The sequence below is a fragment of the Podarcis pityusensis genome (assembly GCF_964106645.2).
Source record: "Podarcis pityusensis genome assembly, chromosome: 16".
In the NCBI taxonomy this organism is placed as follows: Eukaryota; Metazoa; Chordata; class Lepidosauria; order Squamata; family Lacertidae; genus Podarcis; species Podarcis pityusensis.
Genome location: NC_138041.1, coordinates 185,195 through 209,686, shown reverse-complemented (window position 1 = coordinate 209,686; position 24,492 = coordinate 185,195). Strand labels below are relative to the sequence as shown.

At 56.4% G+C, this 24,492-nt stretch overlaps 2 protein-coding genes across 5 annotated transcripts; both read left to right on the top strand.

The window, feature by feature from the left end:
• The first annotated feature begins 700 nt into the window (after positions 1 to 700).
• Positions 701 to 7,706, top strand: PRCC (proline rich mitotic checkpoint control factor). 2 transcript variants are annotated; one of them, XM_080986053.1, is made up of 7 exons: positions 701 to 1,318; positions 3,477 to 3,524; positions 3,970 to 4,578; positions 4,782 to 4,889; positions 5,465 to 5,608; positions 5,705 to 5,770; positions 6,277 to 7,706. In XM_080986053.1, the coding sequence occupies exons 1-7, from the start codon at positions 929 to 931 to the stop codon at positions 6,361 to 6,363; spliced, it is 1,452 nt and encodes a 483-aa protein (XP_080842179.1). In that variant the 5' UTR covers positions 701 to 928; the 3' UTR covers positions 6,364 to 7,706. The 2 variants fall into 2 exon arrangements, with proteins under 2 accessions (XP_080842179.1, XP_080842178.1); XM_080986052.1 differs by having other exon boundaries at positions 706 to 1,318; positions 4,779 to 4,889.
• A 2,962-nt stretch (positions 7,707 to 10,668) lies between these two features.
• Positions 10,669 to 20,633, top strand: LOC308465803 (death-associated protein kinase 2-like). 3 transcript variants are annotated; one of them, XM_080986073.1, is made up of 13 exons: positions 10,669 to 10,951; positions 11,943 to 12,014; positions 13,218 to 13,366; positions 13,615 to 13,836; positions 14,500 to 14,638; positions 14,749 to 14,878; positions 15,615 to 15,663; positions 16,080 to 16,106; positions 16,819 to 16,971; positions 17,440 to 17,485; positions 17,690 to 17,779; positions 18,415 to 18,498; positions 18,672 to 20,633. In XM_080986073.1, the coding sequence occupies exons 1-13, from the start codon at positions 10,748 to 10,750 to the stop codon at positions 18,750 to 18,752; spliced, it is 1,446 nt and encodes a 481-aa protein (XP_080842199.1). In that variant the 5' UTR covers positions 10,669 to 10,747; the 3' UTR covers positions 18,753 to 20,633. The 3 variants fall into 3 exon arrangements, with proteins under 3 accessions (XP_080842199.1, XP_080842198.1, XP_080842197.1); XM_080986072.1 differs by lacking the exon at positions 10,669 to 10,951 and adding an exon at positions 11,308 to 11,515; XM_080986071.1 differs by lacking the exon at positions 10,669 to 10,951 and adding an exon at positions 11,308 to 11,563.
• The last annotated feature ends 3,859 nt before the right edge of the window (positions 20,634 to 24,492 follow it).

The following is a 24,492-nucleotide window of genomic DNA, read 5'->3' as shown; positions in this document are numbered from 1 at the left end:
CTCACGGCCGCCTGCGCGCCGCCGCCGCCGCGCACGTGGAGCCCTTGAGGCAGCCGGGAAAGCCCTTCGCGTCAGGCGCGCTGCTTTCTTCTCCCTGGCTCGCGGCGAGGGGATTTGCACCGGCGCCTCCCCGGCAGAACCCGAGTGGCCCGGCGGCGGGAGGGCGCTGCTCGGACCTGGGGCCAGCAAAGCGCGGGGGGGGTCTGCTCGCTTTTACTCAAGGGTGGGGGGCAGAGATCCCGAGGGGTTCGCAAACATGAGCCGCCCGGCCAGTTGAAAAGCAGCCTGCTTGCGAGAAGTCGCCATTCGAGGCTTCCTCCGCCTCTCGAGGGCGAGGCGCCTCAGGCGGCTGACAAAGGAGCCCCGCCCCCCCGCCCCCGCGGCCATTTTGACTCTGCGGCGGGTTCGAGCGCGGGCGGGCGGGCGGGCGGGCGAGGTGCCTGATGGGAGCCGTGACATTCCCTCCCTGGAGGTGGGAGGCGAGGGAGGAAAGGGAAGCGGAGCGGACGCCACCCAGGACTCTGCTTCCCGGCAGCCACCGCGCGCCACCATGCCGGTGGCCCAGCGGCTACTTCCGGCGCGGCTGCTCCTGGGAGTCGTAGTTTCTCCCTCCCCGCTCCCGCACTGAGGGAGGAAGAAGGCGAGAGCCCCCGCGCCGCCTCCTCCTTCCACGGCGGCCGCCATTGCCCGCAGCCGAGTCGGAGGTTGGAGCGAGCCGCCTCTGTAGAAGGAAGGAAGAAGGGAAAGAGGGGGCGGGGGGAGCCCAGAGCCCGCCTCCTCACCCGGCCTTCCTTCCGGCGGCGGGGGCGTTGCCATGGCGACCGCTGCGGCCTAGCGGGCTTCACGCTCAAGCGAGCGCGGCCTAGTGCGGCGGGCGCAGCCTCGGCCTCGCGTAGCAGGAGCAGCCGGCGGTAAGGAGGGGGAGGCCATGTCCTTGGTGGCCTACGCCAGCAGCGAGGAGGAGGAGCAGGGGGAGAGCGACGCGGCCGAGGAGGAGGGAGGAGGAACAGACGGAGACGACGACGACGACGAAGAAGCGCCAGAGGAGCAGGAGAGGGGCCGGGAGCTGGGCCGGCGAGGCGGAGGCGGCCGCGGCCTCTTCTCCGCCCTCCCGCCGCCCAAGGCCGGCGCGGGCTTCGCTTCGCAGCAGCAGCACCACCGGCCCCTCACAGCCGGCCTTCCGCTTCCTTTGGCGCCGCGGCCTATCCCGGCCTCGTCCCCGCCGCCGCTTCTGGCCCCGGCCGCTGCCGCCTCCGAGCGGGCCCCGGGCAAGAAGAGGACGCAGCCCGTGCGGATCGCGGCGCCTCATCTGGGGGACGTGAGTGTCCTGGGGGCCCTTCGTGGAGGAAGAGCGCAGGATCGGGCCCGCCGCCCGCCCGCCCGCCCGCTTCCTCGGCAGGGAGGGACAGGAGGAGCCCGCAGCCGCAAGGCCGACTCGAGAGCAGACCCATGGCAACGGAGGCATGGTGCCACTGGCGTCCCCGTTTGGCCCTGTCCCTTATCGTCAGTGGGTCTCCTCCTGAGTAGGACTGGTGTGCAGTGCAGCCAAGCGTGCCTTCCTTCTAGCACGTTTCTCTCTTGCGTCCTGAGTTCGAGTGTCTTCAAAGCCCATGACACCTTTGGTCAAGGCTGTTCTCCAACTGGAGCGCTCACAGGCCAGTGTTTCCCAGTTGTCAGTGTTTATACTACATTTTTTAAAGATTTGCCTTGAGACAGTCTTTAAACCTCTTTTGTTGACCACCAGCATTACACTTTCCATTTTTAAGTTCGGAATAGAGTAGTTGCTTTGGAAGACGATCATCAGGCATCCGCACAACATGACCAGTCCAACAAAGTTGATGTTGAAGAATCATTGCTTCAACACTGGTGATCTTTGCTTCTTCCACTACACTGATATTAGTTCACCTGTCTTCCCCATGATCCTTCTCACAGGTACTACTGGCAAGCCAGGTGCCCCATCTTATATTTGTGCAGCTGGTTCTTCCTGCCTAAGTGCAGAACCTTACATTTGTCCTTTGTGAAATTCATTTTGTTACTTTGGACCCAAGTGGGATCTTGTCCTACTCAGAGGTGATGACTGAAAGTGGCTATCAAGTCCGTTTGCTTCAGTGGGTCTGGGTGGGCTGTCTCCAGGTGGGACTGGCAATGTCCGCTGCCTGAAACTCTGGGGAACTGCCACCTGCCAGTCTGGACAGTACTGAGTAAGATGGACTCAGTATTATTTAGAATCAGTATTATTTAGAAACATGAGGACTAGAATCTTAACTTTATTTGGGGGAAAGGCCTGCAGCCTATTGCTAGAGTATCTGCTTTACATGCAGAAGGTAGGAGGCTCAATCCCCTACGTCTGCAAGTAGGACTGGGAATGTCGTGTGCCAGTCAGTGTATATGAAGGGAGATGGACTTGGTAGATTGCCGCTTGTTGAAAAGCAGAGGGAGCAAACATGGGCAAGTGGTGAAGAGTTGATGAACTCAAGGCTCCCCACCCGCACCTCTCTGAACCCGCAGTGGGCGCTGCCCAGCAACTGATAGGTTTTGTGAGAGCTTGGGAACCTGCTGCTTTTTTTTGAATCCAAGATGCTCATCACTCTGCTTGGCTGGAGTGCCAAGGTTTGCCTTTTGTGCTCCGATTCCTTCCTTGACCTTTGGATCGCACTTCTAAGCTAAAACTGGAGGGTGAAGAAGGAAGGCTGTGGTGATAAGGGACTCCTCAGGGAGTGGTGCTGGTGGAGGAGCTCACTGGGCCCTCTTGCAAAGCTCCACACACAGACAGCGGCTGTTTCTGCTTTCTAGGAGCTGCTGGATCTGTCCTTATCACTTACTTGCAGCAGGAGGGAAGGGAGGATAGTTTCTTCCTATCCATGCAACAGGGAAACCTTCTTTTGTTTTTTAAGTAAAATTTATGTGCACCCTTCTCATGTATAAGTCATCCAAGGCCCACAAGACAAACAATACTTGGGTTCTATTTAGCTAAGTTAGACTAGACCAGTTGAAATTTTTGGACCCTATTTAGTCACATCCATTAGCTTCAGTAGGTGACTCTGAGTAGGACTAATGTAACGTAAGATAAAGCTGTACTGCAAATATAGGTTTTTGCAGTCCACATGCCTAGCAGTGTTAAGATCTGAGTGAATTAAGTTGAGAGAAGGATTGTTTGTTACTTACTTTATCACCTTTGTGATTAATTCCCATAAAATTTCTCTAAGGGGTAGCATCAGTGTTAGAAGCAATTTCATATGTACAAACAATGACAAAACAATTCCACATGTTCACACAATTTCCTGTGTAGAAAACTATTTTGAACCCAATACAGATCTGGACTGGGACAGAGGTAGATATATATATTAGTTGAAAATGTAGAGACCTTTTGCACTGTCTACCTCTGTCCCAGTCCAGATCTGTATTGGATTCAAAATAGCACGCTCTCTCTCTCTCTCTCTCTCCCCCTGCACTCAGTTCTGCTCTCTCTCTTTCAGTCGGATTCCGAGGAAGATGAACCAGCAAAGAAGCATCCCTCTTTCCAGGTGAGGACTTGGGCAAGTGGTGCTCCTGTAAAGGGGGGGGGGAGCGGGAGCACCTTGCTTTCAGTGAAAAGTGTTTGCCCCTAGTCAGGCAGAGGCCCCTGAATATCCATTCTGGACCTCAGGGGTTGAGTTGCCTCTCTGGATTAGTCATGTTAGTGAAATCTCACACGTGAGACAAAGTTCAGTCGATCTGTCAGGGCAGGCTTCACGGTCAGCCACAGCTCGTGTCTTTCTGCGAAGGCATGGCTAGTTCCTGCTTGGCTTCTTCCCTGAGGCAGGTGGCCCTGAGGCAGCCATGTGGCCTGGCTTGGTGTTGCTTCATGGTGCAGCTTCCTGGGTGAAGGAGGGGCTGCTGTGGCTCCCGCCGTCCCCTTGCCAGCAGGCCCAGGTGGATGTAGTCCTTCCTGCCCCTGCCTCACCTTCCCCTATGTCTTCCACCCTCCAGGCCCAGAGCGAGGGCTCCGGCTTGTCTGCTCTACTTCCTCAGCCCAAGAACCTGACGGTGAAAGAGACGAATCGGCTGCTGCTCCCTTATGCTTTCTCTAGGAAAGCGGCTGCTGCTGCCGAGAGCTCCCCGGAAGCCAAGTCTGCCAAAGGCCCGCTCTCCTCCAAGCCAAAGCCTCCCCTCAAGGCACCCTCGGCCGTGACAGCGACCACGACTCCCTCCCCATCAGCCATCAAGGCGGCCGCCAAGAGCGCCGCCCTGCAGGTGACCAAGCAGATCACGCAGGAGGAGAATGACAGCGACGAGGAGGTGGCCCCTGAGAACTACTTCTCCCTGTCTGACCGGAGCGATGCACCAGCCCTCAGTCCAGAGGCCTACGCCTACCCTGGCCCCGTGGTGCCAGATGATCTGCCCCCTGGGACAGAGCCGGACCCTGAGCCCGAGAGCCAGGACGCAGCTGCCAACGCCCCTCTGGAGTTCAAGACGGGGCCGGGGGCCAGCTCAGCTTCCCACGGCTGGGCCCCAAAGCCTGGTGAAGACTATGGCGGGCAGCACTATGCGCTCTACCCTGGCTGCAGCGATGCAGGCGGCCCCAGCCCCTACTACCAGGTGAGAGGGGCAGAGCCAGAGGCTCCTTCTGCAGCTGGTGGGTTGAGCCTCAAGGGTGGCTGGCACAGTGGGGAGGGCGAGCGGCTTCCGGGAAGGAGGCTGGGATGGGCATGGGGGGTGGCAGCAAAGTGGCTGGTCCTGCAGCAGATTCCTCTCCTGGTGCTAAGGAGATCCTTTCCCCCACCTGGCTTCCTCTGCAGCAGGATTACTACAGCAGCAGCAGCTACTACTCGGACACAGACCCGGAGCTGGGCCCGCCCCAAGAGATGAGCAGCGAAGGCGCTTCTTCCTCCTTCATGGACGATGAAGCGGTGAGAAGCTGCTCTCAGCAGGGCCCCCTTTACTGGTGGGGTGGGCACCCTCTCCTCCGGCGGTGGTGGCCCTGTCAGCGTTGGGGGGTGGGGGGTCTCTTGTACTTGGCAGGGACTGCAGAACTTGGATTCCAAGGCTGCCGGGCAGGTAGGGACAAGCAGCCCCACCCAAGAGGTGTGGGTGCAGGTCTGACATCTTCTTGGCTTCTAGCTTTCAGCAACTCTAAACAGGGCCTTCTGCTTAGAACCGGGGGGCAGGATAGGACCCCCAGAAGTGGAAGGTTTTGTTCTCTGGTCTTATGAAAGGATGGCCTCTCCCTCCCACTTCCCACCCCCATTTCTGTCCCCTGAGTGAGGGTTAGAGGTTGGTTTGGGACTGCTCAAAGGAGGCAGTTCATCTGCATCCACTTGCTCTTCCGCAGGAGGTCCAGGAGGGGGGCTGGTTGGCTGTGGACACTGCAAAAGGGGCGTCTGGCTGTTTCAGCTCCAGCCCGGCCTCAATGGGCCTGGGATTAATCGTGTTTGGGATGCTCAGCAGACTGAATCCCTCTTCCCTCCTCCCGTCCCTTGCTCAGTTCAAGCGTCTGCAAGGCAAGCGGAACCGCGGGCGGGAAGAGATCAACTTTGTGGAGATCAAGGGGGACGACCAGCTGAGCGGTGCCCAGCAGTGGCTGACCAAGTCTTTGACAGAGGAGCAGAACATGAAGTCCTTCAGCAAGGTGAGGGGGCCCCTCCGTTCCCCCCCCCAGGGGGAGCCTTCCCTCCCCCCTCTTGCTCTGCTGGTAATCACAACTCCTGTCTCTGTTTCTCTCCAGAAAAAAGGGGAGCAGCCCACGGGGCAACAGCGGAGGAAGCACCAGATCACGTATCTGATTCACCAGGTGAGGCTGCCGGGTTGTCCCCTCCCTGCCCCCCTGGTCACCCTAGTTTGGATCTTGTGCCCTGGGAGCCGCAGCAGTTGGCAAAGTGGGTCCTCTTCTGCCCTGCTGTCAAGATCCTGCCCAGGGCTCCCATGGGGTTTGCTCTAGAGCAGGGGCCGTGGGCCATCCATGGCCCACCAGACACTTTGCCAATTATTTTTATTGATTTTCCAAACTATTACAAATTAGACACTTTGGGACTGCAACATCCACCATCACCTCCAGGCTGACCGCTGGGGCTGATGGGAGGAAAATCATGTGTCCTGCCTGATGCTCAGCATTGCTGCCCGTTTGCGGCTGAAGTCCAGAAACCCCAAACCAAGCCCTGTTTTCAAGAGTGGGTCAGGCCACTGGGGCAGTGCGGGTGTCTTGGTGTCTGCTCTTGGTGGTGCGGGTGGGATAGGCGCCCTGCCAAGCGAAGGGCCCTGCTTCTGAGCCTCCACCTCCTCCCTCTCTTTCTGGGGCAGGCAAAAGAGCGTGAGCTGGAGCTGAAGAACACGTGGGCCGAGAACAAGCTCAGTCGGCGTCAGACGCAGGCCAAGTATGGATTCTAGGGCCCGTCTGCCTCCTCGGAGCCCCTTCAGGCAAAAGCTGCCAGCCCCAGACCACGTTGCGTGAAAGGAAGAGAGGGGCCTGCGGAGGGAAGAAGGGCGCAAGGCCATGTGCCTGGGGGGGGGCATCCGCTGCCTTTCCCGGCAGGGGTCTTCGGCAGAGGGATGCAGAGGGTGCTCTGGCCCACTAGGCTGCCTGGCACCCCCCAAGCCCCTTTTCTTTCCAGTAGCCAACGCGACACGGACGAGGCCCCTGTCAGCTGGGGGGAGACCAGCGCTGCTCACTCCCTTGGAACTGCCCACCTTGCAGGAGGTGGGGCAGCCCAGGCAGTCCACCCAGCCACGGGGGTGGGGGGCAGGACTGTCCCTGAGTGCTCTTCTGTAGCTGCCCCACCCTGTTCTTCTCGTGTCTCTCTGTGTTTGTGCTCCAGACCATTTGCCCTCCCCTTCCGGGCTGAGGAGAGTTCTCATCTTCTGTGGGTTTGGGGCAGCCCCCTCCTTGTTTCTCGTCAGAAGCTCTCCTGGCAGCCTCCTCGATGACAGTGTTTGGGTTTCAGCACAAGACAGGGCTGGAAGGTGCGTGGCCTGTGACCTCTCCCCCAAAGCCATAAGGACACATCACTGTTAACAGTACTTGGGCTAAGTGCTAGCGGGATCCGTGCACTTCCAGGAGGCTGGCTGCTTTTCAGGCGCCCCCAGCCCAGGGCGAGGGCGGCAAGCAGAGCCTGCTCCAAGGCCTGCAGCAGCACCCACCCTCTGGGCTTCCACCCCTGGATGAACCTGGGCTTCCCACTGTCTTGGCTTCTGGGGCCTCTGCCCAGACCCCGTTGTGACTGTGGGGCGGGCCCTCTCTTGCCACCCCTCCCCTCCCCAGATTCCAGGTGGGAGGAGCCAGACGGGGAATTCTGCTGGGGCACACACACTTGCTCTCTTTCCTTGCTGCCCCACCTCAGATTCTTCTGCTGCTGGGCCTGATCAAGCAGCCCTCGAAATCCCTGGTCTTCTGGTCTCACATCCTCCCCTTTGGGGTTGTTGTGTTCTCTTCATTGTTGTTGTTGTCTTTCAAATTGGAGCCCGTTTTCCATTTTTGGAGGGCGTGTCCCCCTCACTGTGGCAGAATTTCTGGGTGAATGATGATGTCTCTGTATTTAGGGTATTATTATTTTTTTCTAAACAGAAACAAAAAAAAAGCAATTTCTAGTTTATTTCCCTTAACATTTTAGTACTTAGAAAAGCCTCTCTTTTTTTCAGTATTCCAAAATAAAGCTCTCATTCAGTAATTTATTCGTTATCTTATGAAACTGTCTGGAAAGAGATTTTATAAAAGAATAAAACTTTTAAATGAACTTGCCCTCCCTCAGAACATTTTAGTGTGGTTTGTTTGGGCTCCCCTCAGTCTCCACCCTCCGGACTCCTTTTCCTCCCTTTCTAACCCAGGGGCCTCAGGCAGCTCCTGTGTTTCCTGGGGACGCTCCATGCTTCCGAGGGGCTTGCAGGGTGACAGCTGGGCCCCGAGGTGGGGTGGAGGAGCAGCACCACACTACTTTGAGCAGCCATGGATTTCCCCCAGGAATCCTGGGAACTGTAGTTTGGCCAGGGCACTCATAGCAGTTGGGAGAGCCTCTGAGCTACAGTTTGCATTTTGTAGGTTTTATCTCTGTGAGCAGAATAGGACGTGGGAGGTTTCTCCTAACAGCTCACGGCACCTTTAACAATCAACGCCAGGAGGCTGTGGTTGAATCTCTCTTTCTGGCCCAGGGGCAGAAAAGGGGCAAGGGCCTACAGTGCCTCCTCTTCCCCGTCGCTCTCTCCCATCCGGCCCTGAGAAGCCGTGTTCCTTCTCCTATCACCAGCCACGTCTTGGGGGAGCGTCTGCCTTCCTGTCCGTTCTGATAAGGAGTCCCAGCCAAGCAGAAGTGGGCAGCAGGCACTAGGCCAGTTCAGCCGGATTAAAAATAACTCCTCTCCTGCCCCAGGTCAGGAAGCACTAGGAGGTGTACAGGATCAGCAAGTTGGGGGCTGGAGGAGGCATCCAGAGAAGGCGCAGTGGGCCAGCTATCCCACTGGGCAGTGGGGCTCTCTGGGCTGGCTCAGACACCATTTCATGCATTTCTGAACTCCTGAAGTGCTGTTCAGCTCAGGTACTGCTTCTGGGCTTCCCCTTACGGTCCTTGTGGTTGACCATGAGAACAGGATGCAGGCCTTTGGCTGGGTCCAGCTGCAGCCAGACTCCTCTTAGGTTCTCTGCCTTCACCTTGCCTGACCTTTGCCTGGATTTTTCAGAGCCGCAGCTACAGGAACACAAAGACAGGAGGTAATTGCTCTCCAGCATCATCCAAACCTACCCCTGAGAAGTGAGGATGGGATTTCTGCAGAAATCAGAGCAGCCCTGGCTCAAGGAAGCGTTTCTAGCACAATATGAAGTCAACCACCACCACCCCCCCCCTTGGTATTCTGCTCCTAAACAAGGAGGCTCTCTTGAGCTGCCCGGGCTGGTTACTGTGTGCAGACAAGGCTTTCCCAAGTTTGCTACAGCCAGAGGCTCTCCAAAAGAGACCTACTGCCTTGCAGCTGGTCAAGGGAGGCAGAGAAAAGCAGAGTGGGAAGGGTTAAGAGAGTTTTAACTTCACTTTCAGTCTGGGTGACAGTTCTCTAAGCTTGGGCCACCCGCGTCCACCCCTGGAAGGGTCTGTGCCCAGGCTGCTGGAAGTAACGCACATGCAGTCCAGGTGGGTCCGAAGTCAGCAAGAAACCTTCCCTGTTCTGCACACCCAACAGCTGGTTGACCGCCTTGCTCCAGGGGCTCTATCCGAGCTGCAGCTGGGCGCGTGCAGGGAGAGGCTTGCTGGCTCCGCAGCGGGAAGGATGGAAGGTCCTCCCCTGGGCAGCGGCTGGGAGGCCTGGTCAGGAAGGGGGCTGCGGCCGGGCCTCTCCTTGCAAGCGGAAAAGGAGCCCCTCCAGGGCCCTCCTCCGCCGGCTGGGCTGCTGGCCGGCGAGCTGCGGGGAGGGAAGGGACTCTCCGGCCGGAGCGCGCCCTGCAGCAGCCCCCGAGGCACCCACGGGAAGGAAAGGGTCCCGGGCTGGCGGGGCGGCTCCTCCTCTTCGGAGCGAGCCAGCACCAGACCGTCGGAGCTGCGGCCGGAGCAGGAGGGCTGGGTCGCTCTCTGGGGCCGGCGCTGCTGGACCGGAGGGAAGCGCCCTGTCTATCCCCCTTCGGGGCTCGCCGGGCTGCGGGAAGGAGGGCGGAGAGCGCCGCTCTCCAGGCGCCGCGGGCGGCTGTGCTTCGGTCCCGCCGAGGGGGGACCGTTGCCTTTCGTGGGAACTCGCCCCGTGCCGCTGCTCTGCGAAGGGAGCCCGAGAGCAGGGGATCGACGCTGCCTCCTTCCCGCACTCGCAGTGGAGCTGCGCCGCATCCAAGACCAGGCAAGTCTCCTCCGTCCCTGAAGCAGGTGACCCCCGCGGAGACGACGGTCCCCCTAGGCAGCTCCTTCCTCGGGAGTAAGACCCTTTCTGCCGCGCTGCCCGGCGGGCTTTTCTCCCAGGAAAGCGGCGGCCGAGGATCGCAACTCGGCTGCTCTAGCGCGCTATCCCAAGGCGGAGGCGCCGCCGGCCCGCCTTCCTCGCGCCTCGAGAGCGCAGCTGAGGCGTCTGGAGGGGAGACGATCCGCCCCGGAGGGTCTGTTCCAGGGTCCCCAGGACCTTTTCCCAGCGCGGACCAACGCCGCCTGGCTGGTTCCTTGCATTTATTTGCTTGCCCGGGATTATCCGCCCTCCTTCGCCGGAGCTGCGTGTTGGGAGGCGCGCTTCCCTCCCTCCCTCCCTCCGAGTCCAGGAATTTGCCGCTTGCGACATATTTCCACCGCCCTCGCCCCGAGTTTTCCTCCTGCCTCAAATAAGGTGTTTGTGCTGCTGCGTTTGGGGCATGCGAGGCCAGCTGGAAAGACAAATGCGCCCCCGGAGCAGCAGCGCCGTCCAGCTCCAGGCAGGGAAGGAATGTGTCCGCCGGGATGGATGCTTCGGCCCGCCCTGCTCCTCCCCGTCTCCAGGGCGAGGATCCTCCGGCTGCCCGAGATGGGAAAGAGGCTGCTGGGGCTCCAGGGACCCGGCCTGGCTGGCTGCTCGCTTCTGGCGCAGAGACAGCAAGACGCTTTCGCCTTTCTCCCGCGGCCCGTTTACGCGGGGCGGCTTTTGAACGCGCAGGCTTCTTTCTGGGTGGGGGCGCCGTGAAGCAAGGCCCCCTCCCTCCCTCCTCTCCTCCTGGCAGGCTCCCCCCCTGCTCCTGCCCCCTCCTACTTCTGCCTCCCGCTTTAGCTGCCTGGACAATAGCGGCCCCCCTGTCCGGCATTTCGCCCCCTCCCGAGCCTTTGGTCTCTCTCCTGGCAAAGGGATGGGCCGCCGGAGTTCGGGGGCAGAGCAGCTGCTCGGCGTGCAGAAGGTCCCGGATTCCGTCCCCGCTGGCAGCATCTCCCCGCAGGGCCGAGAAAGCCCGAAGAGCCACAGTCAGTGCTCGACCTTCCAGAGCCCAGTCGCCCCTCCTGCTGTTGTGACCCCCAGGGCGGGCATTCAGAGCCTCGTTGTTTCGGATCCTGATGTAGATATATATGCGTGCAGACGCCCCAGACCTGCACCTCATAGGCGGGGTTGTGTTTTCTTACGGAACAGGCCGCTCTCACATTCGCAGCTGCTTGCGAGTGGCCCGTCCGCACCACACCCCGCTGTGCTCGTTGTTCTGCGGCTGCCCCGGAGGGGCGACTCTTGCGCCATCGCGCAGCAAACGCCGAGTCCAAAAGCTTGCAGGCAGTGGCGGCCGCGTTGCAGCGCAGCCCGCCGCGCACAAAGCGCCGGGCAAGCGCGATCCCAAGGCGCCCGGGTGCGCCCTGCGTGCGCGGCTTCCTCCGCGAGACCCCCCCCCCCCATTCCTGCTGCCGCCCCGCTTCCCCCGGGGGGATCGGGAGCGTGGAAAGCAGCTCCGGGCGCCTCCGGGGAGCGCTTCGGCTCTCCGCCCCTTCCCGCCAGGTGTGCCGAGGGCTCCTTCCGCAGGAGGGCGAGGCTCCCCGGCTGGGAGGGGACTCGCCTGCCGCCGCCGCCGCCGCCGCCGCCGGAGCACCAAGAGGAGGAAGTGGAAGCGCCCGGAGGCCGCGATGGTCGCCTGCAGGTGCCTCCCGGAGCTCCGCGGCGCCGAGGGCGGCGGCAAGAGGGGCCGGTGAGTGCGGGGCGCGGGGCGCCGGCCAAGGGGGCTCCGTCTCTTGCAGCCTCTGGTCGCCCCGCGGGGGGAATCTGGCCTGTCTGCGGAGAGAGAGAGAGAGAGAGAGACCCCCAAATGAGGAAGTCGCTCCTCTCTCCGTCGCCTAGGCCCGCGGAGGAGCAGAATCGCGACCGTCCCCCGGCGGGGAGAGGCCCCTCCCGCGCGCGCACGTGTAGAAGGGCCGTGAGAAAGTGTGGGACGTGGGGTCTGGAAGCAGATCGGGAATTCTCCGGTGCTGGTGCGGGCGGGGAAGGGCCTCGGTCCTGGCGGAGATGCTGATGGGGGCGGAGAGCAGCCCATCCCTCGCAGGAGCTGACCGCTTCCTTTCCTTTTGCAGCTGATGGCCAAGGATGGAGGGGGCGAGGTCCTTGCCAGTGGTGAGGGGGGGCGCCTAGCCAGAAGCCCCGAGGTGAGTGGGGCATCCGGGGCTGGGCCTGGGCTGCTGCTGCTGCTGCTGCCCCTCCCCGTCCCAGCTTGGGGTCCCAGCATGCTCAGTTCACAGAGCCCTTCCTTTAGCCACCAGAGACTTCTGTGGTTCCAGGAAGTTCTAAACATCTCACAACATGTGCTCAGGGTGCTTATTTTCTTTTTAAATCAGGGTTGGCCAAGTGGGTTTATTTCTTTGTAAAACATAGGGGGGGGGGGAGAAAATTGTGTGTGTCAGAGCAGAAAGAATGCATATTGTTGCCTGTTGCCCCAGTCTCTGAGCTGTGCGAGATCCCAGGGGTTTCAGGCCCACTCAGCGTTCATTCCTGACATGATGTATATTTTGCTCTAGGAAGCTTAGTTTGGTCAGAATGGAGCCTCCACTTCCAGAGTTAACACTAAATACATTACTTCTGGTAAATGAGCCACCTTAGTCACTAGAGGGCTGTGAAAAATTGTGTCCCTGGCTTTTCAGACTTGTCTACCCATGTACTATCTGAAACCAAAGGGCACATTGGTTGCAGGATGTGAATTTTTTTCCTGCTCTCTTACCCTACTACCAAGAACCTTGATTAAATTCTAAGACTTACTGGGTCCAGGGATTTAGGGGAGTCTGGCACCCACATAACACATAACAATATGAATGTCTAAAGAGGTTGGGGAACTTGCAGAAGACCATAAAGCCCTGGGTCCAAAATGGCCTAGTTGCACTACAGTTGGTAGAGTTTAATTACGACTGTGGGGTGGGTGGAAGGAAAGGGCTGAGACCAGGGTGCCCCCCCCCCCACTGCAGGGGCTGCCCATATGAGTCGGGAAGACTGTGCGGCATTTCCCCAGGACATCTTCTTCTGCTAACACATAGTGGGCCACCTGCTCCCGCTCTGTCTTTGAGGGGGGCTGGTTCTGTTCCACAAGGTCCAGTTTCCCCCCAGCCTGGATGCCCTGAAATCTCTCCTTCAGCCCTCACCTGCCTTGCCTTCTGCTCAGCATTGCTGCTGCCGCCACCTACAGTGAACCTTGCCAAGTTCCTCCCCCCACCTTGCACTCAGGGAAAGGGTGCCTTGCACACCAACGGCAGGCAGAATGTGGGGAGTGGATCTGTCAGCTTCTATGGGGGTCCTGCTGGGGGTGGCAGGAGGGGAGGGTGGCATCCTTTGACCTTGCCCTCCATCCCTGCTCTCTGCAGGAGGCCCCGTGCAACCTGGATGAGGAGGACAATGACGAGGTCTTTGAGAGCCCCGACGGCCAAGGCCCACGGCCGGGCTGGACCACGTCAGCCACCTTCCGCCACTGCAGCGTGGATGAGCTTTATGAGCTCCTGGAGAAGCTGGGCAGGTGAGGACCCAGGAGCACCGGGGCCGGTGGGAAGAGCAGGGCCGGAGGGTCTGGGGACAGCAGAACGGGTCTTCTGGGCCCAGCCCCCAGCGGCATCTCAGAGGGAAGCTGGGAGAGGCTCCTGACAGCTGCTGCCAGTCAGTGTAGACAGTGCAGAGCTCGATGACCCCTGCTGCTCTGACCTGACCAAAGGTCTCTTGCTGTGCTCTTAGCATTGCTGCCCTTCTCCCCCTCCTCTCCCCACTCAGCGGGCACTTCGGGGTGGTCAGGCGCTGCCAGGAGCGCTGCACGGGCTCCTTCTATGCTGCCAAGTCCGTGAAGGTGCGGAAGCGAAAGGGGAGCCGCCTGGGCCTGGACCGCGAGCAAGTGGAGCGAGAGGTCTCCATTCTCCAGCAGCTCCAGCACCCCAACATCATGCGCCTCCACGACGTCTTTGCCGGGAAGGGCGAGGTGGTCCTGATCCTGGAGCTGTGAGTGTCGGAGGGGAGGGATTTGCTTTGGGGCTCCACACTCTGGCTGAGTCTGCTGCAGCAGAAGCAACAAGTTGCCTTGTGATACCTGAAAATATCCCTAGCTTTAACAAGGAAACCTCCATGCAAATGACCGCAAAGTGACCTCCAGGCCACAAAAACTCCTTTAACAAGAAACCTGTTTGGAAGCCCCCAAGCTATCAGCATTTTGCAGGAGGGGCTCAGTTGCACTTCTGGTTTGCACAATTAAGGGTGGAGTCAAAGGGCTCTGTCACCTTTGCACAGCAAATCAACTTTTAAAAATGAATGGGCTGTTTGTGGTTTGGAAGGTGATGGAGAGATGCATAGAAAAGCATGAGATGAACGAATTCCCAAAGGGAAGGCATAGACACACCCTGTGCGAGGGGAAGGAGTAGAAACCTGCTTTTGAGACTTCTGCCTCCCAGTTGCTCATAAAACTGGGGGTGCCACTACTATCGGGGGGACGGGACTCCAGGTCTCATTACACCTTTGAGAAGACTGCAAAATAAATAATATTTTGTAGCGCCTCGTGTTTCTTTCCTCCTCCTAATTCCCAAAGTGGGGCAGCTTAGGGAAGAGGCGGCTTGCCCTGGGACACTCGCCAGGCCAGCTGCCCCCAATCCACCCTCCCTCTCCCTCCAGCATCCACGGAGGGGAGCTGTTTGACTTCATCGCAGAGAAGGAGCTTCTGACGGAGACAGAAGCCATCCAGTTCCTGCAGCAGATCCTGCTTGGCTTGACCTACATGCATTCCCAGCGCATTGCTCACTTTGACCTCAAGGTACGCCAGCCCTGTGAGGTGCTTCCTGGATCTCTGGAGGCTTTTGAGCAACACAGGAGTCTTCTCTGAGGGCGCGTTGGTCCTATCTCCTTCCCTGATCTCTTCTGCAGCCAGAGAACATCATGCTCTTCCAGAAGGATGCCCCCAACCCCCTGATCAAGATCATCGATTTTGGCCTGGCCCAGAAGCTCGAGGAAGGCGTGACCTTCAAAAGTTTGTGTGGGACTCCCCAGTACATCGGTAAGAGGGCAGAGCAAGCTGGGGTCCTCTCCTGTCCCAGAGCCCCCGGCGGAGGAATCTCCCCTGCCCTCAAACCAGCAGCTCAGCCCCTGGTGTGGGCCGGGGTGGACTTGGCCACAGCAGAGAAAATGTTGCTGTTGGTTGTCAGACTTCTTAGTTGCTTCTTACACAAAAAAATCTCCAAGCGACTTAACAACACCTTTAAAAGCTTAAGCATACCTGATAAAAGAGACACATTCTCCTCACAGAAACACCTGCAATTAATGAAAACACATGTTTTGGCAGCGAAACGAGTGTCCCAAAGGGCGTCCCGTTTCTTGCCTGCTGCTTGCTCTTGTTTTGGAGGAACCTTCTCCCAGACCCTTCCCCACAAAGGCAGGGCAGCCCATGAGCTCCAGAGGGTAAGGGCAGTGTTGCTCATGAGCTCCAGCTGCCATCAGCCCCAGCCAGCCAGTGGCCAGGGAGGAGGACGGGAGTGTCAGTCCTGTGACATTGTCTGGAGCAGGGAAGCCAAGACCAGTCGGGGGTGGGCTCAGACTCCCAGCAGCCAAGACTTAAGGATGGTAATGGTGGTTTGGTTTCGGAGGGGCTCCCAGGAGGAGGTTAGGCAGCAACGAGGCTGTGGTGGCTCTCTGGGGCCCGAAGGCCAGGGAAGTGTCCTGTCTCTCTGGCTTAATGGGAACCCCTTTTTGGTTTCTCAGCACTGACACCGTTTTGCCCATTTCTTCTTCCTCAGCTCCTGAAGTGATCAACTATGAGGCTCTGAGCACAGCAACGGACATGTGGTAAGAAGCGGTAGCAAGTGTGTGTGTGTGTGAGAGAGAGAGAGCGAGAGAGAGAGAGAGAGAGAGAGAGAGAGAGAGAGACTCTGTGCCAACATCCTGCATGCCCTTGGGTGGCTGGGGCAGGTGGGGGAAGAGCGAGCAACTGAGGGAGTGAGCAGGGCCCTCCAGGAAGTGTTTTACCTGTCTAATATGAAGACAGCCACCCACACCCGCCACCAGGCTGAGGCCTTCCTCCAGTCCCACCAGTCCTCCCTGAGTCTTCCCTTTGTCTGCTTGGGGTGGCCCACCCCACAGCCCTCCCGCCCTCCGCGCTGGATTTTGCATGCCCCCCCAGTCCTCAGGTGTCCTGTCAAGGAATGTACTTGCTGGGTGCTCCCTTCAGCTTCTCTCTCTCTCTCTCTCCCTTTTTCTTCCAGGAGCATCGGCGTGATTACCTATATATTGTAAGTACCTTGAGACTCCCTGCATTTGAGGCTGAGGGTGGGAGTGGGCAGTGCAGGGCCTCAGAATTACTTACACCTAGGATGCATTTTAATCCATTAAAAAAATTAATTCGTCCTCAGAGGAAAAGAACAATTAGAAAATACTTTTTAAAATGGTGCTAAAGACGATGACTCCCTGTCGTCTCAGGCCTTTGATGACCTGAATGGCTTGATTCCAAAATCTGGTCTCGAGGTCTGGCCTTGCTGCTTTGCTGCTCTCCTCCTGGCCATGGTTTTATATTGGACCCCCCCCCCCTTTGTGTTGTATAGTATGTTTTCATTGCACCTTTACTGGAAGCTCTCCTGCGATGACAACGTAATGAAGGGCAGTCTATAAATAAATAAAGTAAGCTGCATCTTCCCAAATGCCCCTCCATTCTGCAGGTTGCCAGCATTGTAGGAGCAATGGAGGAAATGGCACCTGGAGGGCAGAAGATCTCCCCCCTTTATTGGTCCTCATTAGCTACTTTCCGTAGCTGATTTTTTTAGGGCATTTGTTGATTTTGCATAAGGCTCCTTCAGTAAGTGCAAGCTCCCTTGTAAGAATTCAGGTTTTTAAATAATTCTTAAATGATTGCACGCCCGCCCACCCATGCTTGTCTGCTCTGAATAATGCCTGCTTGATCCCCGCCGTGAGGTTTCCTTTTGATCCTACCTTCTCTGCCCTTTGCAGACTGAGCGGCATGTCCCCCTTCCAGGGAGAGACGGACGCAGAGACCCTGACCAATGTCGTCTCCGGCAACTACGAGTTTGAGGACAAGTACTTCAGCCAAACATCAGAGCTGGCCAAGGACTTCATCCGGCAGCTGTTGGTGAAGGAACCTGGGTAATGGCCCACTAGGGGTGAATCTCTCCAGGGTGGTTCTCTCAGGTTCTCAGTTTTCCTGTCTTAAATTCAGTTCTCCACATTTCAACAGCAATCTGCAATGAAAAAATGCCTCCTCATCAGCATTTTGGGATGAATTTCTCCTAGTGGACACATTTTGCAATGCTTCCATAATGCATTTTTTGTGTCTTACTTTTACTAATATGTGTGTTTTTAATGAACACACAACTTAGCTGGAAGCTGCATTCACAGGAGTGCAAATTTTGAAGGGTGACTACCTTTTGCTTCTCAAATTGTTCTGGAAAGTGCAAACAAGGGAGGTTTGCCTTTGAGATTCTCCCCCTCCTTCTCTCCCTCCTGGTGGGACCTTGGCTCAGTCCCCAGAGGGATTCTCCTGCAGGCCTCTCTCTCTCCGCTCCAGAGGGGAAATGACAGAAAGTCAGATGTGCGTTTTTTCCTCTGTTTCAGAGACCGAATGTCGGCCGAGGAATGCCTCATCCACCCCTGGATCAAGGTCAGAGCCTGGGAGGGGAGGCTGGCTGGGGAAGCTGCCTTAGACTGAGCCAGACCTTTGGGATCTGTCCTAGAGCTCTAGGTTGAGATTTTCGGGAACCCTCCTTGGTTTCTTCTCTGCCCCCATCCTGGCCTGAACTGATGGGGGAGGGGAGGCAGGAGGATTTTGGCAATGGGCAGAGTTGCAGGTGCCTGTTTTTTCCAGCCCCTGACCCGGAAGCAGGTTGCGAACCGGAGCCGCTCCTCCATCAACATGAAGAACTTCCGCAAGTTCAATGCTCGCCGGAAGTGGAAGGTAAATTGAGCAGCCCCCCCCGCCTGCACCCTCAAAGCCAGTCAGCAAAAAGAAGCCGGAGGGTGCGGGACACCTGTCCCTTGGCAGTGGGGGTGCCCTACTCTGACCTGAACCGTTGTTGTTATTATTATTATTATTATTATTATTATTATTATTATAGTTTCACTTATGAATTGCTTCCTATGAGGCACTTGAAGTGATCTGCAGTGAAACAAAAGCCTATATAAAAACAGTTGCTTGCACACATGAAAACAATTCAAAAATCAAAACAGCAGTTGCATACAATAGTGCCTTGCGACTCGAACGATTTGGCTCCTGAACACTGCAGATCTGGAAGTGAGTGTTCCGGTTTGCGAAGGTTCTTTGAAACTCAGACATCCGCGGCTTCCGATTGAGTGCAGGAAGCTCCTGCAGCCAATCGGAAGATGTGCCTTGGTTTTTGAACGTTTTCGGAAGTCAAATGGACTTCCGGAATGGATTCCTTTTGAGAACCAAAGTATGACTGTATTTAGGCCCAGTTTCAAATCCAGGGCAAATCCCAACAGCTCACCATCTCCCCTTCAGAGGCTTTTTGAAAGAGACATCTGTGGGCTGTGAGGGAGGGGCACAAGGTCTTCTCTGCATTTCCTCTCCAGCTCTCCTACAACATGGTGTCGGCCTGCAACCGCCTCTGCCGGATGGGCCTCCTGTGCCAGCAGAAGCGGGACGAGGAGAACTTGGTGAGTGCCCTTTCCTGGGCGATGGCCTCCTTGCCCTGCTTCTCAATCCTGACGAAGAGGAGGGGGCCGGTCCGGGAACCCTCCCCTGCCTCTGACCCCCACGTCTTCCCTCCCAAGCCACCCTTGCCTGGCTTTCGTCCCCTTCACTCCGCCCTCCTCTGCCCCCCAAACAGCGCGGCTGCGAGAGCGACCAGGAGGGGGAGGCCAGCAGCCCCGTCACCCTCTTCCGCAGGCGAAGGAGCAGCTGCTCGTGATCAGGGACACCGGGAGGCAGGAGGCAGCCTGCTCTTCCAACCCCGTCCATTCACCAACCCAGGAGGGTGCGGCACAGCATCTCTGGCAGCTCCAGCCTTCGACAACCAGCCCATGGTTGCTGCAATGTGGACAGGGAAGGGGCCTGCTGGGAGGAAGCCCAGCATTAAATGCCTGCGTTGCCCCACACTCCTGCTGTGCCGGGGGGGGGTCTCCCATTGTGGGCGGGAGACAGCTCTCTCTCTGCCTCCAGCGCCCGGGGCTTGGCGTTTTGGTCAGATGGCTTCCAGCAGAGGCAAGCATTTGGGGCTTCTTAAAAAAATGCTTTGTATGTATGTTTGCTTTTGGGGAGCAGGAGATTCACTTCCCAACTATTTCTGACCTACTTGGGGGAACAGAACTCCGCTCCCCCCATGCCAGCACCCCCCCCCACTACCCATCCCTTCCTCCAGGAATTCGTGACCAAAAAAGGTCCCTGGTCACTTTTTAATAATGTGCATAGCGTTAATGATATCTATACAAGCAAAGAAATGAAACATCTGTGTCTTCCTGCTCGGCTGCTTTTTGCTTTTGCTGAATTTGGTTCACGTTAAAAGGTCAAGCAGATAAACGATTGCTTCACAAAGTGGTTTGTGAGTGATTCCCAAGGATTCAGGTGTCCCCTCTTTCTAGGATTTCATGAAGGGACTGTAGACAAGTTCTTTCCTCTCTCTCTCTCTCTCTCTCTCTCTCTCTCTCAGCACCTATAATCTCCCTCCCACACAGTCTGCACTGGGGGAAAAGTAATATCTGCCCACCTTTCAGAGATGCTGCCACGAGGGTTCAGTGGCCACCCTGTAGTTTAACTAGTTCAGCATAGAAAGCTGCCATTGGGCTTCATCTAGCTCAGTGTTGCCTGCACTTACTGGCAGCAGTGGCCTGCCAAGGTTTCAGATGAGAAGCCTTTCCCACCGGCACCTGGAGATGCCCTGCCACTGAGCCGCGGTGGTCCTTCCCAAGCCAAGCCACACGTTGCTGCCCCCCCCCCACTGCTGCCGAGGTGGGAGAGGCCGAGGGGGCCTTGAGCCCAGCAGGGCAAAGCACCTGGCTCTGTCCTCTTCCCAGAGTGTTGTTGTTTAGTCGTTTAGTCGTGTCCGACTCTTCGTGACTCCATGGACCAGAGCACGCCAGGCACTCCTGTCTTCATGCCTGTTGCCTTTGTCCATGGAGTTTTCTTGGCAGGGATACTGGAGTGGCTTGCCGGTTCCTGCTCCAGGTGGATCACGTTTGGTCAAAACTCTCCACTATGACCTGTCCATCTTTGGTGGCCCTGCACGGCATAGCTCATAGCTTCTCTGAGTTATTCAAGCCCCTTCGCCACGGCAAGGCAGTGATCCATGAAGGGCAGCAGATAAAAATCATTCCGGAGGCTGCAGTGGGCAGAATTGGCCAGCAGGGGGCACCACAATGCAAGGACAGACCATGGGGAGGGAGGTCAGGAGGGCCAGTGTGAAGAGTTCAGGGTGGTTTTTGTGGGGTGGAGTAAAAAGGGTCTTCTTGTGGTCAGCAGAGGGTGCTCCGGTATATAAGGACTCTGGTCTTCTAGATATTCACACACACACTTTCATACTCGTGGAAAGAATTGTAAAAAGTATTACCAACATGGTGAATTGTTTCTGTTAATTATGCAGCTATCACTGTTTGTCATGCCCTGTGTTTCATCTCCTCTGACCCCACTGTTTACAACTCCGCCACCACTTTGATGCCTCTTTGTTTGATATATTTTGTATGTCTTAAATTTTCGTACACCACTTGTGACTTTACTGGACAGCTGACGGTTTTGCACAAGGCCTCCGCGGCCCACAAAAGTTTATTATGCCATAATAAATTTGTTAGTCTTTAAAGTGCCGCAAGATTCTTCTGTTCCTTTTGCTTTGGGGCGGGGGGCCTCCTCCTCCTCCTCCTCCTCCTCTTTGGCAAGCGATCCCACCTCCTCTCCCGTCCGCTGCTCTGGAGCCTCTTCTCCTCAGGCTGCCTTTGCCGCCATCCTGGTGCGTGACTCTGGCACAAGGCTTGTGGCCTGCCTGCTTGTGTTTGTGGAAGTGCCCTCTGGAGCAGCCGGGGGAAGAGACTTGCTTGCAATGTTGCACTTGGCCAAGACGACTCTGCACATGCGCACACCAGGAGGCCTCTGGCGAGAGCAGACCTAGGTGACGGCCCTCCTTTGTCAGTTCTTGCACATCATGTGCCCCAACTGAGCACGAAGGCCAGCGGGAGAGGGAGTGTGCGCATCGTGCAATATATATATGCACATAGTTTTAAAGAGCACAAGTCATCACAGGCGCCACGCTTACTTCAATGCAGGACTGACCTTTGGGGATGCAGGATTTTTGTGTGGCCTGTTCATTGTTTCAGCTTTGGCTGCCTAGATTTTGGCAAAGGCTGTCCAGGGATTAAAGTGTTTGTACGATCTGTCAAGTTGTGCCTGATTGATTATTATCTGCTCTGCGGCTCGTTACTTAGCCAATTGCCTGGATACTTCACAGGCAACCTGTTTTGCCAGGGGTGAACTGTTTGAAATCATTACCTAAAGTCGTTAATTGAGCAAGTTGAACAGGCTGTCTTTTGGAAAGCCACAGTGAGACAGGGAGCGACTAAACAGCCACCTGATTACTAGTGTGGCAGTTGCAGCCAAGGGGTGGGACTCCCTCATCATGTTGAATAATCCAGCGCCTTTTCTGTTTCGAGCTGTCAGTCTGTCAGTCATGCCCTCAGTCTTGACGAAAGCAAGTTGGGTGGCCCTTCTGGGTGCAATTCAAGGTAGCAGCTTTAATTTTACAGATTTGAAAACTATTTCACAGCCAGAAGGTGAAGCACAAAAGATTTGAGATTGTGCACACACCACACATTTAGAGCACATGACTTCCCACTAAAGAATCCTAGGAACTGTGGTATGTTGTGGGTGCTGGGAATTGTAGTTCTGTGACTACAGTTCCCAGGGTTCTTGGAGTGGGTGGGAGCAAAAATGCACTTTAAAGGTGTAGCGCTTTAAATCAAATAGAAGCCAAACTTGACAACATAACCTAGTGGCTGAAGGGCCAGGAACCCTAACCTTAAAGTCCCACCTTTGGTCTCTAGCAGGTTGTTACCTTCCTCCAGTTTTAGTGAAGAAAGGAGCAAACAGAGTTTATAATGAAACCCAACTTTGTGTAGAAAACTAACAAGCCTGTTTGCAAAATGAACCCCAAGCCTGACGCCTGTAAAAAGGAAAAACTTACTTTCTGCAAAGTTTGCAGTTCATGAAGGGGTGAATGAGAGTTTACTTTGACCGGACTCTGACTGGTTGAAAAGTCAGCAGTTGGCAAGGTTTAGTTGTCAGGAAGCCGCAAGCGACACTTGAGGTTTCTGGACTACAACTCCCATAATAATAATAATAATAATAATAATAACAATAATAATAATAATAAATTTTATTTATATCCCGCCCTCCCCAGCCAAAGCCAGGCTCAGGGCGGCTAACAACAAACAAATAATCAAACAATCAAATAATCCAACATTCTAAAACATTTCATTATAAAAATTAATTAAAATCAAATTAATGGCAACCGTTACGCTAAGTTCTGTGCAGGTTGCCAGAGAAGGGAGTCAGGCTGGGCCCTGACCAAAGGCCTGGCGGAACAACTCTGTCTTGCAGGCCCTGCGGAAAGATGTCAGGTCCCGCAGGGCCCTAGTCTCTTGTGACAGAGCGTTCCACCAGATTGGAGCCGCAGCCAAGAAAGCCCTGGCTCTAGTTGAGGCCAGCCTAACCTCTCTGAGGCCTGGGACCTTCAGGATGTTTTTATTTGCAGACCGTAGGTTCCTCTGTGGGGCATACCAGGAGAGGCGGTCCCGTAGGTACGAGGGTCCTAGGCCGTATAGGGCTTTAAAGGTTAAAACCAGCACCTTAAACCTGATCCTGTACTCCACCGGGAGCCAGTGCAGCTGGTATAGCATCGGATGAATGTGATCTCGCAGCGAAGACCCCATAAGGAGTCTCGCCGCGGCATTCTGCACCCGCTGGAGTTTCTGGGTCAGTCTCAAGGGCAGCCCCACGTAGAGCGAGTTACAATAATCCAGTCTGGAGGTGACCGTCGCGTGGATCACAGTGGCTAGGTCAGAGCGGGAGAGATAAGGGGCCAACTGCTTAGCTTGGCGGAGATGAAAAAATGCCGCCTTTGTTATAGCTGTAATCTGCGCCTCCATAGAGAGGGAGGTATCGAAGATTACACCCAAACTCTTAACGGACGGTGCTGGCACTAATTGCACCCCCGCAAGAGATGGGAGTTGCCCCCCCAATCCCATATCGTCCCGTCCCAGCCAGAGGACCTCTGTCTTCGAAGGATTTAACTTCAACCGGCTTCCACGTAACCATCCAGCCACAGCTTCCAAGCATCTGGTCAGTGTGTCTGGGGCCGAGTCAGGATGGCCATCCATCAACAGATAGAGTTGGGTGTCATCGGCATACTGATGGCAACCCAGCCCAAAACTCCGGACAAGCTGGGCGAGGGGGCGCATAAAGATGTTAAAAAACATCGGGGAGAGTATCGCACCCTGAGGCACTCCACACACCAAGGAGTGGCGCGATGACAATTCCCCCCCAAGCGCCACCCTCTGTCCCCGACCAGAGAGAAACGAGCGCAGCCATTGAAGGACTGTGCCCTGGATCCCCACGTCGGCAAGGCGGTGGTCCAGGAGTTCATAATCCCAGAGCATCAGACACACTGGCTGCTGGGAGTCCCAGTAGTGTCTGGAGGCCTGCAAGTACCCATTAAAGTTAGGACATCTCTGCCTTAGGTAGAGAAATCCCAATAGGAAGGATAGTGTTGTACCTTTTATAATTTAGTATGTGTGTTTAAATGATTATTTATCCTGCTCTTCCATCACAAATGCTCCCCCAGTGGCTTACAAATTACTTTAAAAACATAAAGACAGTTCCTGCTCTCAGACATACAATCTAAAAACATGACAGAAAAGGAAAATGGTTTGAGAAGGAAGAGGAAATGAGTACCATGTGACTCAGCCATTCAGGCGACCGACAGAAACCTCATGTGATCTACTGAGCTGCAGAGCCAACCTCTGGGAGGGATCTGAGCGGGGATGCTGAGGAGGGCAGAGGGGCAGGGCTGGGTCGGTGCTTGCAGTGAAGAGTCCCCCTGAGCACGTGCAGAGTGCATTGAACGGGGGAGTCCCCGCGTTTAGAGATTAGAGGAAAGGCATCCAAATGTTGCCTAGGGGGCAGCAAGGTTGGTTGGAGAAGCAGAGAGCGGTTCCTGTCCTTGGAACAAACCTTAGCTCCACCTGTGAAATGGGGACTTTCTTCTGCTCTAGATAGAAGAGGAAGGAAATCTCCTCTCAGAAAATGTTGAAGAAGGAGCGTACGAAGCTGCCTTATGCATACTGCATCGGAGCAATGGTCCATCTAGCTCCCCGTTGTCTACACAATCCTGGCAGCCGTGGCTTTCAGGCAGGGCATCTCCCACGCGGAGATGGTGCCGGGGGGACCTGGGCTCTGCATGCCAAGCAGCTGCTCTGCCCCTGAGCTTCGCCCTTCCTTCCCAAACAGGAGGCGCTCCTGCCGGTTAGTGCAGTTGGTCTTCTGCCCCCCCCCCCCCCGGTTTCCTGCCCTGATTTCCCCTCTGCTCCTCTTTCATTGGCGCCCCCTTTGAGCCCCGCTCTTCTCGCCTCTGCACCCCGTTCCTGCCCTGAGGTGCTTTCCCTGCCCCC